Consider the following 13,795-nt stretch of genomic DNA (forward strand, 5'->3'; position numbering starts at 1 on the left):
CACCAGTCACCGCGTGCTCCTTAAACATATCACGTGTGTGTTTTACATCAAGTTTGAAAAGGCCAGAGCTTAACCTATCCCAGAATAACAGCAGCCGTCTCCCCCAGCAGCCCCGCTTTGGAGGCGCACTTTACTTAAAGCTCCTGCTCAGCATCATTAAAATGACACACACTCTGCCTCCTACAGTCCATCCGCGGCATTGTGTTTGCTGTTAGCTTGACATTTATTTCTTCTTGCATATGTCCTGCTCCTTCAGGCCTGACTGTTGGATAGAGCCATCTCAATAAACATGGGAGTCAAGCTGTAGTTATTTCCCGGGAACAAATGTGTTTTTGATGTTTTCTACCAAAAGCGGCCTCAAGCTAACAGATTCAACAGTCGTGTTTGGAGCAACAGCTGAACAAAAAGCAGAGGTATTGTGTAAAGTAAACGCTACTTTGATTCCCTAAAGACATTTCGCCGCACCTGTCAGTGGCTCTTAGCGCTGGGTGAGGGGGGACAGAACTTTCTCGTGTTCGTCACCTCGCCACCCTCCCAAAAAGAAAAAAAAAGAAAAAGCAGCGCCGCATTATAAGAGGAAGCAGCATCCACTTAATCCGATCCATTTAACAGATACAAGTGCTGCTGACCTTCTAGTGTCATTCGGTGTCACCAAAGGCCTGTCCTGTCCACATCACGAACCAGCCTCCAACAGGGGTTATACATTTTAGCCCCTCGAAGTGAAGGAAACAGCACTTGTCCTGCCAAACATCCTCGGTGAGAGTGAATTTAATTTGCCATTAGCGCCCGTGTGTAAAGTGCTGTCATCGCCCTCTTCCTCGATCCATCAACATTCTCCACAGATGCTATCGCCCAGAATATGTACAGTTCTGCTCAGACCAAGGAGTCCGTCGGAGCATGTAGTTCCCATTATAGAGATAGCATCCAGTTTTTGTGCAGCCCCATTTAGGCTTCCATCTTTACAGCTATCAAACTTCACACGACTTCGCTGTAACCCCTTTTTGATCCTAAAGGATTAAAAGCAAAGGCGTACTGGAGCACTCAGGGAAGTGTTTAAAAGTAGACAGACGCAATGATCGCGCAAATACTTCCAACAATGTCTTCCAAGAATATTTAAAAGGGATGTTTTTTTTTTCATGGTATTATTTGCAAGTGCCTGTATCTTTTCCTTTTTTTTTTGTTAATTAATTTTGTTTTATCTTTTTTGAAGGAAATCCATACATGTCTTGTCCTACATCCGTCTTCTATCAAGTATAAATGCTACCGAAGTTCTTTAAAATGTGGACTGAATCTTTGTTTTAAAGCATGAATACTAAAAGTGACACCATCATATATATATTTTTTTTCCTCCAAAATCGTACAGCCCTAATCTGTATAGTGGTACATCCATGTTTCCACTGAGAGAAATGCATTGGTTTACCTTCTGCCATCTGTCCCGTAGCTTTCCTAGCACTTAAACCATACGATTGCTGTATAGCATCAGCCAAAGGGGCACTTAATCCTCTGTTTTACTTAAGGTATCGAGATGAACTAAAAGCCCTGATGGCCTGATGTGACATTGACTGGTGGTAAGGTGATCCTGACGCTCTCCCTGACACATGTGGAGACAGCAGGCTGCGGTGGCTCTGGGAGGGCCTCCTCTCGGGGGCCTCGTAAGTCTTTCTCACAACTGCAGCAAATGAGAGGGAAACCTTCTGGTAACTAACAAATGGACAATAGGGAAAAGGGGGAGTTAAAGGAGGAAAGATTGTGTTTCGCTTTCAATGTACAGCCATTTGATTGTTGATTTGGCATACATTTTATGCTAGATGCCACAACACAAAAGTGTCTCTAGCGAGGTTCGAGGAGTTCAGGGTTTTAGAGGGGGCTGGGTTGGACCAGCCCACTCCAGCCCCCTGCAACCTGGAGTCAGAAGAGTAACTATTTCTTTTCACTCGCAAGTATAGGAGCACATCAGGAGATATAATTACAATAAAACGTAACTTGAGTGCTACCCGCTGGTGTCTTTGCCTCTTCTCTAACTGTAAAGGCTGTGTCCATAGCGATCCCAAATAAAATGTGTCCCGGGGCCAAGGTGTCTGCCACAAAGGTTAATAGGACCTCATGCAGATGTTTTACCATTGTGTGCGCATGAATCAAGCCCTTTCATTCAGCTTCCGTCATCGCTGTAATTGAGCCCATAGACGTGATTCTCTATTGCCAAGACAAAACACAAGACATCTGGTTATAATAAGAGGAGCTGGAGATCTCGGGCAGCTGAAAGCCTGCTGATGAGTTTATTCTGAAAGATAAGCACAAAATCCCCTCATCTCATGCTCCAAAGTTAAGCACAGCCAAAAAATATTGTTGCTTCAAGATATTAGTCAAGTGCGATCTCTGACAATAATACACCAAATTGTATAATGGCTTTGAACAAAGTTTAGGTGTACTTTATTGTCCCCTTAGGACCCATCTTCAGATCTTGGGTTAGGCTCGTCGTCAGAATCACCTGACTGGAGGATACATTTGTTGTACATGTTTTGGGTTGAAGGGGGAAAGTGAAGCATGCCGTTTTCACACAGAAAGTCTCAAATTGTGCCGGAAGCAAAAAAATATCGTATTGCGATATTAGACGATGCAATATCCATATCACAAGAAGCCACAATCAATCGCAACATCATTAAAGTCTTCATCGGAGTGAGATCGACACATTTTTTTTTTAAACTCAGGCAAAAAATGCACTGAATTTATAAATGTGTAAAAGATGTTGGGCCCGATCTTGTGCATCAAAACGGAGACGATAGCGTGACATTTTGCGCTCAGTCGGAGCGCACTTTGTGATCTTGCCACTCCAGACTTAGCGCATTTAAGTGGGAGGAGACACAGATTTTCCTCCAACCAGATCGACTCCGCGTCCAGGAGAGTGGTTGTGGGGGGTGAACATGTGCTTTTGTTTTGCTTCGCGTTCACGCCGAGCGCGGCCGATCCGCGCCACAGCGGACGCTGTAGCTCTTTTTCTCTCGAGACGTGAACATCGTTTAGCTCACGATGGGGTAAATAAAGTTTTTAGTTTGAACTGTGAGAGCCTAAGGCTTAAGAAAGAACGCAAGACAGCGCAATGTAAATGAGGAAGTGAATGTCAGCCGTGTTTCCATCAGTGCAGTCACCTCCTCTTGTGACGCCCCCTCACAGGTGGCGGAGGCGAATGGCACATATAGCACCGCCACTCGGAAAATAATTCGCCAAGAGCCTGCGCCGCCCCGTGCGCCGCCACAAGATCTGGCCTGTTAAGTTTAAAGTCTTGGTTTGACACAATTTGCTGAAAAAATGAGTTACTTACAATTTGTGTTTGATTAGAATGAAACATGTCATTTTGAAATGAAGCTTCAGCGTGAATTCAACCTGGAAGACCTACCTGCGGCCTTCATTATCCAATCATCCAATCACGGCCCCAGCTCGAGGTGCCCCTTCGCATCAGGCAATCACAGCGGCTGCTCATCCTGCTTCAGCCAGTCACCGCACAGGAGCCCCTTCTTAAGCTCCCCGGTCAATCACTCGGCCGTTTCCCAATCGTGCTACGACCCTCCTCCACCCCTCCTCCGCCTGGCTCTGCTCGTTGTGTCAACTGACCACCACGGGTCTCTTCCTACCGCCACCAGTGTCCGGGCTCCGGGGAAAGATTCTGGCTATCATCCATCATCGCCATGTATTCTATATCATAATCGTAATCTTCCTACATTCTGTCTCTGTGAGTCTTAACAGTTTGAAATGGTTTTGTGACATAGCCCAATAATATCGTTATCGCGATATGGCACAGCGGTATCGCAGATCGCAAGTTACTCCAACATCGTGCAGCCCTAATATCCGCTATATGAATAAGAAAAAGCAGTGTTATTAATCAACTAAATATGATATTCCTATAATTTGTTTTTTTATATTTTCAAGATATTTTTCTATAAGAGCCCTCACTGTAGTGCTACATTTCCAGATGGCTGTGCATGAATGGCGCGGTCTGTTCGGTGACTCTGGGCCTATACTCCAGCTATGATTATGACATAATTAACACCCGCAGCCAAAGTGAGGGAGCAGACAGCCCTGGTGTGGAGGACCACTACCTCTCATTAACAAGATGCACTCTCTCTCAAAGTTTTCGCAGCTTGCCGCGGCTAATAAGGCCCGGTGAAACGCTGGCCAGTCCGTTCCCTTGCATTGACCCTGGCACTGTATGGGGATAAGGGAGGGTTTTGTCTCCTGGAATAATTGCTCTTTTCACATGTTACAAGTGTCCTGACCCCCACAGTCGGTAGGCAGACACTTTCCCTCCCATAATTACTGCTGATCCGCTCCAAATGAGTCGGCCGTATTAGGGGCTGCAATAACACTGGCTCAGCTTCAAGCGCAGCATAGGCATATAGGGAATCTCGGTAGAACAGCGCTGCCTTTTCTAGCAGCCCTCGGTCATTTCCATCGCGTCAGAGGTGCATTGCTAACACTTGAAGTCAGCACCAAGCCCTGGGCACTTTTTTCTAATACAGGAGCGGATTGTAAGCTCCCGGTGTTCTCCCTCTCTACCCTCTCGCTGTGGTTTGGCTTCCAGACACTATCCCAATTAACGGCAAACTTCATTAGGGTGTTTTTCCACACTTTTCAGCCCCCTATTATTTTTAATTTATTCACATGGGGTTAATTAAAAGAAATGTATCACAGAGATATGCAACAGCTTTCTAATTAAATTCATTGCCGCTTTTTTGTGAGACATGAAAACTGGCAGGGTTTTCCAAATTATTACAGGAGGAGACTTGTTCCAATGCTTGGGTTCTCAGTAGTGGGCCAGGATTAGAGCTCGGCAAGGTAAGCTGTCTGCAGTGGGAAAGCATGAATTCAAATAGAGAAATGAGAAACTGCAAGAGTAATGAAATAGGAAAACAAACTTGGCAATTCATGGTTTTATTATGCAAAATCATGCATGTAAAAATAAGATAAAGGCAATAACCCCAGAAATGCTGCTCAAGTGGTCCCGGACGAAGCTGTAGCATACAATCAGTGTGATGCTAACCGAAAGTAAAGACCAAAAAAACGTATGGTCAGGATCTAAATGAAAACCAACCATACTATATTTCAGTCATTTCGCACAGTCGAGCTCTCTGTCCCGTCTTATAGGGCAAACTGGGACAAATCCTAGAGCAGTTAATGATAGGGGCAGTATATTTATAGACTGTAGGCTTGTTTGTATAGCGCTTTTCACATGACACAAGTCACCCAAAGCGCTTCACACAGGTTTTAGGGCATTTGTACTTCATTCACTCCACACATGGATATGCAGACTGACAGAAGCTGACCACCACCATTCATTCACGCACACGCATCAGAATCATCGCACTTGTTTTTAGTGGTTATGGAAAAACCAGAGTGCCCAGAGGAAACCTTCGCAGAGAACATGCAAACTCCAATGTGCCTGTACTGGTTTGCACCTGTGCGAATGGCAATAAGTTCTATGCAGAAATTGAACCTGGGACCCAATAACAAATGTCTGACAATAATCACATAGACTGTCACAAACTGCAGCTCCCAGGTGTATATGCATGGTTTTCCTTAATTCTTTGGAACACGACGCCAGTCCCTGAACCTCCCCACAGTATCGCAATATATATTGTACCATGACATAAAAACCATGATGTCATTTCTGTATAAAATAAAATATATGGTGTTGAAAGTTTGCAAAGGCTATAGGTCATCAAGTAAATCTGGACAAACACTAATTGACAATAGCAAAGTTTTCAAAATGTACTCATCTGGACTGGGTTGCTTTTGATTGCACTTTTAATCTGGACATAGTTTTAAAGCTGCAATATACAACTTTTTATGTGGAAAACAAAGTTGATATTTGTGTGTATTTCACTTGTAGTGACCCAGCGGCTGTATGAGTGGTCAGTGTGGCGCCATTACTTTCCATCATGGTGGCCTCTAGGATGCTCCAGGATCATTTGTTCGGAAGGTTTTCAATGCTGACCGACCCTCTCACCAGAAAACCTACAAAATAATTGAGCCTGGAGCGTTGCAGAGACCACCGTGATGGAAAGTAAAGGCACCATGCTGATCATTCATACAGCCGTTGGGTCACTAAAAGGTGAAATACGCTCAAATATCAAGTTTTTTTTCACATAAAAAGTTGCATATTTCACCTTTAAGACATACGCTGCTTTTCCTCTCCCAAAAGACTTATGAGAAAGTGATCAGACTTTTCATTCGAGTGAAAGGATGTGGAGCTATCAGCCAATCAAACGTGAGCATGGTTTTGGACTGGGCCAGTAACCTGCCATTTTACAATCTTCTCTTAAGAGCTAACTGTCAATAGCCCATAAAGGTAAGTGGATCTTTCATCTGAGACATGGAGAAAATCCATCTTTTCCAAAACTTTTACAGTCAAAGCAATCTTATCTGGCACTTCTTCTTGATTCCTGACAATAAAAAAATTGAACCATTAGACCTGTCACAGCCACTTTCCGCACCATCCGGAACAGAGTAATGCGCAAACACTTTTATGTTCACATTAAAAATGCATTTGAAGAGAAATAAATGGTAGCCCTCGAAAGTTTCTGTCACTCATGAGGTCAGGAAGTGATGTACTAAAATCCCCCCACTCTCGGGCAATTACTGCACACTTATTATTTTAAAAGGATATGCCAGGAGACAGGTGTGCCATTCAAGGTCCTCAGTGTGTGGAAATGGAGGGGCAGAAGAAGGAGCAGCAGAGCACTGTGCACTGTGTGAAGCTCTTTAATCTTGAATAATGCAAATTCTCCACAGGGGGAGAGTTATTTGACAGCATGGGCCTCTAATGTCATTCGCGCACCCACTCCCACTCCTGATGGGGCACATCATCAGAGAGGTGAGTCTGCGGCACAAAAATTTGGAACTTCCACAAATCGGGAACGTTTTGTTAAGATGAATGAAGCCGTTCACTCGACAAACAGTATTAGAATGCTCAGGCAAGCGCTTGGCAAAAGAATACACTGTTCCACACTCAATCTACTGTGTTTGCATCAGTCCAGGACAATGGTCAAATGGAATGGGAAAGGTTGTCACATGACACACAAGTCACCCAGAAATGTAAACTTTAAAATGGCAGTACTGGATTAATTAACTTTGTAACCATTTTAACCGTTGCATAATATTTGAAAATTCTCAGTGTTTTCAAAATAACAATGAAGAATTTAATCCAAACATTTACATCTGTTAATCCACTAGAATGGCATGTATAAAGAAAACTTTAGAGAATGGTTCGGTCATAATGAGTTCATTAAAAGCGCTTTAGTCAAGGAGTCATTCTTGGTATTAGGGTGAATGAAATTGCAATCAGGCCATTTAGAACTGAATAAAATGAATGGGAATGACCGGGCTCGACCTTTGGTGTGATTTAAATATTACTTTAGAGGAAACATGTGAGTCATTTGTCTCATGTTTCTGCCTGCAGATAAACACAACTATGCAGAGATTTAATTTAGTGTATAAATACGAAAGCTTGTTGCTTTGAAAACAAATGCACTTTTAATTACAGCCTCCGTTAGCTGCTTAAATGTAATTTAGTGAAGGTCAGTCATGTTTTGTTGTACGATGCCAGTGACAGAATGCATAAGCTCTTTCTGTTTACTAGCAACAAAAAGAAAATGTCAGGGGAGAATAGAGCACCTGCCCTTGGATTATTAAGAACACAAACATGAAGCATGAGGTGATATTTCTTCTGTTACAACATGAATATGAACTCAGTAGCAGCCCCTGCAGGTCATAATCCAAAATATACCAAGACAAAAATCTCATTGATAGTACTCGAGATCAGGGGTTCCCAAAGTGGGGGTCAGGGGACACTTGTTTCCAAGACAATATTTTGCAATGTATTAATTCATTTGATGTATTTTTTATTGAAAATAGTATTTTTTTTAGTGAAATTTGAGTCAAATACAAAAAAAAACATGCTATCAAAACAAACATTACTAAACCAGAATTTAAATGTTAATAATTATATGTTACACTGGGGGTCTCGAGTTGTTGGTCTGGTGAGTTTGGGGGTCGTGGCCTGAATAATTTAGGAACGCCTGCTCTAGATCAGTGGTTCTCAACCTTATGGAGCCGCGACCCCCATCATAACAGGTAAAGGGGTTCGTGACCCCCCGCCCGGGTCACACCGTGAGAAATAGGAACATTAGCCTATATAATTCTTAAAAAATAAAGAGAAAAAACAAATGGCTGAAATAAAATTCATCAAATGATCTGGCGACCCCCCAAATTTGTCTCGCAACCCCCTTGGGGATCCCGACCCCCAGGTTGAGAACCACTGCTCTAGATGACCAGGAAGACTTGTTCTATATGAGTATTTACAATAAAGCAATTCATAAAAAAGTTTGTGACTTAAAAACATTTTTCTTCCCAAATGGAGTATATATTATGCTGTTGTTACAAAAGTTTATCATTTAATCAGTTATTACATTTGAAAGACTCTTTATATCATGACAAGTTAAACCACTGTATAACATTGGGCGAGACTGTTTTTAATGTCTTTTTAAACGTAAATAATAATAATGTATTAGTCTTATATAATGCTTTTCCAGACGCTCAAAGGCGCTTTACAATTTCGCATTATTCATTCACACCACATACTAAAGCACTTTGTGACGAAAAGCACTTTATAAATAATGTAACACTGAAGAAAATAAATTGATCTATCTATCTATCTATCTATCTATCTATCTATCTATCTATCTATCTATCTATCTATCTATCTATCTATCTATCTATCTATTCTATTCTATTAGGGCTCAGTTCTTAGCAAATTTCACCTATTTGAAGAATATTTTTCAAAACACTGTTTACCTGGGCTTGGACCATGTACTGTCAAATGATTGTTATTATAATATTAGGTACAATATCCATATCGTAAGAAGATGCAAAGTCTTCCATCTGACTGTGATTTATTTTTGAAAGAACAGACTGAAACAAACACACACACACACACACACACACACACACACACACACACACACACACACACACACACACACACACACACACACACACACACGATAACTTCAAAATGTGCAGAAGCTCAGTTATGTAAGTCCTAATTATTAGTTCCATTTTAGCCTTGTTTTGGTCCTGGTTTAGAATTGTTGTATTGTATTGTATTGAAATATCATTATGGCAATATCCAAGACAGTTTTCAAAAAATGGCACTGTTATCTCATATCGTGCACCCCTATTGTTGACATGATTTTAAAGAGCAAACAAACACAAATTTCAGCCATACGTTAAGAGTAAGAACGTCCATTCCCGGCGGAGATCTAAGTGGCAGTACGACCTATATAAACGTGTATGACATGATGGCCCTGTGGCTTCAGGCTACAAGAACAGAGAAGGTCTCCTGTACCAACGCCATTTACATAGAGAGAGCAGGTGAGCACGGTTGCTAACACGTGTCCGTTAAGTCTCTATTCAGCGCCTTTGAATTTGACAGAGAATAAGCTAAATGATAGGCTCCACACGTCTTGGCACTAACAGATGTAAAACGATGAGCGCTGATCAGGATCTGAGGGTTTAGTGGTGACAGACAAAATTGTCTCTGGTGAGAATTGTGCATTTGTATGATCAGATTAGACGGAATTAAACACACACTACTCGACATGTGAAAATGGGATTTTGAGCTCATTTCGTCCGTGTTTAGCTGAAGGGAAGCACAAGAACAGCCCTGCTAACAATAACGTGGGAATGATTACGGCTTTGAAACATTCACATTTTTTATGATTGTGATATCGACAATGAAACCAAGGGAACACTACGGGAATGGATGACACTATTGACAAGTAATGTGTCATTTTAGATTTCTAAGAAGGGAAAAACAGACAGCAAGGAAATAAGAGAGAGTCTATATCTCTGCCAAAGCACATGTCCGCCAAGTCCGGAGTCCAACTCAGAGGTCGAGGGGTAAATGCTCTTTACAAACAGCTACAAGATCCACTTTGTAAAGTTACTATTGGTCAGTCACTCAAAATGATGTTTATAAAAACATGCTAATGTTGTAACTAATACAGTACTGCTCAGTAAAGCTTTTCCCTAGTGCTTGGTTTTATTACTCTGGTTTATTGGCTTAATTTTTATCTTGGCCCCATGCAAGTATGAAGCCAAATCAAACTTTTAAACAGCTCTATCACAAGATAAACATCAGGAAAGTGCGCCAACTGCAGCAGAGGTCTCAAAGAAAACTCCTGCGACATTAGAAACATCAAACGAGGCAATGTGGTTTGTAATATTGCTGGGGCCGAGAGCACAAAAATGAGACGTAATTTCAATATTTGAAAAAGGCAAGTTTAATTTTGCGGTAAGAGCAAAGCAATAAGCTAAGAAAAATAGCAAATAGAGGAGAGCAAATTGCATTCCTTCAGAAATGCGGACGGACTTAAGGAACATATAAAAAGTAATCTCCAACTGGAAATTACAAATCAACCTTCAGAAACCAAATAACCGAAAAGAAATATTACTGTCCACTTTCTAAATCAATATAACGTCGCTACGAGATAGTATTACCATGGAAACGCCGGTAAAGAATGAAGCAATTCTTATTATTTCAAAATAAAAATCGCAGCCCCGAGCACAAGTTTTATTACACAGGCGACAGATCAGCGTCTGCATTCATTTGAGGCGGTGCTTTTCAATCACATGTTTTATGAATGTACAAATTTTACTGGACAGGAAGATAACAGGGTCATAAATTGCAAGCAAAGGTAACACCAAATTTATCAGGAGCTTGGGGATTTTTTTCATTCACTCAGACCGTTCCCCCCCCATGCTACTGCAGTGTTTAGGGAAAGAAATAAAATGCCTTTCTAGTAAGGTACCTTTTAAAATATTAGCCGTTAAAGTAACACTCGATTGTGGTATGAGTGAGTTGGGATGAAAAGAAAGCTATAGTATTATTAAAAGATAAAAGGCAGTATAATAGTGAGGGGGGAAAACATAAATCGTAGACATAAGAAACTCAGACACACTTTTGCTATAATAACTGATCAGGTACATAAACAGACAGAGAAGTGACTGACAAAAACAGTAAGCTACACCTCTCTGTGCCTTGTTTGCGCAGGCACTAATAGGATACATTAGACAAGAAGCCTTGAATTGACAAGACTATAACTTTAGTACCAATAAACCAACCCAATAAACGCTAAGAGGGGCACAGTGGAGGGAAAAAAACAGGCTCCAAACAGCTCTGTTGTTGAGCTAGAGACCAGCCACTAAAGGGTTAGGCTTTTAGGCAATGAGCAGCAGGTGATCTAAGCTTTTCTGCAAGTCCTAATGCTCCTAAAAGCCACTCTCCCTGGTTCTGTAATTGGGCATCAGTAGTTAATGTAGTATTGACTGCATTACATGCTCCTGTGCATCCTCTCCCGCTAATGCCATTTGCATCACCTTGTACATTTACCATATTGCTTGGCCAATAACTGTTAAAAGCAATCTGAATCATATGTAACTTAGAGCCAGACAGACATCTGAAGGATAAGACCATTTACAGTTGAGTTAATTTGGATACATTAGTGGTATAGGGCTATAGACGTACCAATTCATGTCTGTGCCACAAATCTTGTATTGCTTTTAGAAGTTGGAAAGAGACGCCCTATTGAGACATGTCGGTTATTAAATGTCAAACACCGGCCATAAGTGCACCTTTTAGTTTGAGGGGGGAGAACACAACCCCCCCTAAAAATCTGTCTTCCTTTAAAAGGAGGCACAAAGATATGGCTTTTATGCTTATGGAGGTTGTCACTGTGCGTGGCAGCAGGTGGTCTAGATTTCCGCGCAACAGCAGGCTCTTAGGGAAGTGTTAGAAACGGAGAATGACTGTAATTCAGAGCCTTTTAGCGTTGTAGAGCCTCTCCATTTGAATATTAAATCTTCCATAATGCACACACACGACCCCGCTCAACGCAGCGCACAACTCCGCATCAGCCTAATCCAAAATGGGACGTCATTAGTGGCGAGTTTGATTTAAATTAAAATTAATTAGATTGCCTCGCCCATTAACCTAAATACATTGGAAGAGATAATAAGTAATGCAATGAGGCCTATTTGGATCGAGGGGGGGTGGTGGGGGTGCGGGGGGGGGAGTGATGGGACTGAGGCAAATGGTCCTTGCGCTGCCCATAATTTGCAATCAAGTTAATAGCACAGCGCTGTCCTCTCCTATCCCGAAGTGATGTCAAAAGCTGTCCTGAACTTTGCAGAAGAAGACGCAGAACAGGACGAAGAAGAAGAAAAGAGCGAGCACATGCACAGCAGAGTCAAACTGAGATGAATGTGTCCGAAACACGTTTTTTCTTTTTTTTTTAAATAATAATGTGTTCAAATGTCAGCGCGCCTCCCCGTGTAGCGCATGCCAGGAAGAACACCAGGGGTGTTGCGTTAAACTTACCCTCTTCCTTGTCCAGCACCATCGTCCTGAGGAACGAGGAGTCCTTCCCCGGGCGATCCGTGGTCCTGGCTCCAGCAAGCGGCGCCGCTCGCTCCGCTCTGCAACTGCTCCTGGAAATCGCTTTGAAACGCGCGGCTGACTGACTACTAGACTACGCCTCGACCAGCCAACCACCGACACCGAGGAAGGGGGGGTACAAAAAAAAAAAAAAAAAAAAAAAAAAAAAAGGTTAAAGCACTGGCGTCTGCACGTTTTCTCTTCCTCCTTTACTATCAACAATAATTCACGCGATGGATCGAGAGCGACTCACGCCACGGAGCGAGCCCTGGCGAAGTCGAGCACACACAGCAGAGACCGTAACACCGCGCAGCTGCTGGCTCTGGATCAATTCCATGCGAGTGAAAAAGAGAAAGCACAAAAAAACAAACAAAAAAAACAATGTAAAGCGATACAAAAAGGAAGAGGGGGAAAAAAAATGTAGCTAACTGTGTCGGCGGCGCGCGGACTCAAACGACTCTCTCTCGCTGTTAATGCGCCGCTCTCTGGTTCTCATTTGCTCCTGAACAGCCAAGTGCATTCACAACAAATCCGGTTGCAAACGTGACAAATGCTAAAAGCGAACTCGCGCCGTGTGTCTCCTTCCCCTCTTTCGTCCTGCTTTATGTGTTCGCCCGCGCTGCGCTGCCACTGCCTCTGCTGCCGCCGCTGCCTGCTCCTGAATAAATGTGCGCAGTTTCCACCGAGCCTCGGATTCCCCTGTTAATTAAATCAATTCATTATGCTCAGATCTGATTAGCAGCCCTTCCCCCCTCTTTGAATCAATTATTCAATACACAAACATAATTGCTTGTGCCAGAGGTGTCTAAGTATTAGCTTATTTAACTCCAAGGACACTAATTACCCCTAGGGCAAGGGAACTTTTCTCATTAATTCTGACAAAACACAAAAGCACAGCTAAAGGAAGGCGCGTGCGTGACGTGTGTGCGTGCGTGCGTGCGTGCGTGTGTCTTCCTGACGGTCTCTGTGCGCGCGTGAGGGAGAGGAGGGTGGCGCGCGCGTATATGCACTTAATAGCTTCCCAACGACGCACGAGCGGCGGCCGTGCGTGTGAGGGAGAGAGATGGAGAGAAAGAGACATAGAGAAAGTGATGCTGCCCCACCAGTTGGAGTAAACAGAAAATACCAGCTCTGTTTTTTTTTCTTCTTCTTCCTCCATCGACTTTTTTTTTTTTTTGCTTGAATTTAATAGAAATAGAATCTAATTGCGGTCTGTTGAGCAGTTAATTAGTGTCCAGACTCAGTTATCATACGCGGCGCAGATAAACAGTCGTTTCAAAAAGAGGCAGCACAACAGATGGGCTG

At 42.6% G+C, this 13,795-nt stretch overlaps 1 protein-coding gene across 1 annotated transcript in view; it reads right to left on the bottom strand.

The window, feature by feature from the left end:
- lmo1 (LIM domain only 1) overlaps positions 1-13,231 on the bottom strand; it is a 30,320-nt gene extending 17,089 nt beyond the window's left edge. Inside the window, exon 1 of the mRNA XM_079555686.1 lies at positions 12,434-13,231. Within this exon, the coding sequence (XP_079411812.1) occupies positions 12,434-12,455 (22 nt within the window). The 5' untranslated portion in view covers positions 12,456-13,231. The remainder of the gene's footprint in view (positions 1-12,433) is intronic.
- Between the last annotated feature and the right edge of the window lie 564 nt (positions 13,232-13,795).

The sequence above is a fragment of the Gobius niger genome (assembly GCF_951799975.1).
Source record: "Gobius niger genome assembly, chromosome: 4".
NCBI classification, from domain to species: Eukaryota; Metazoa; Chordata; class Actinopteri; order Gobiiformes; family Gobiidae; genus Gobius; species Gobius niger.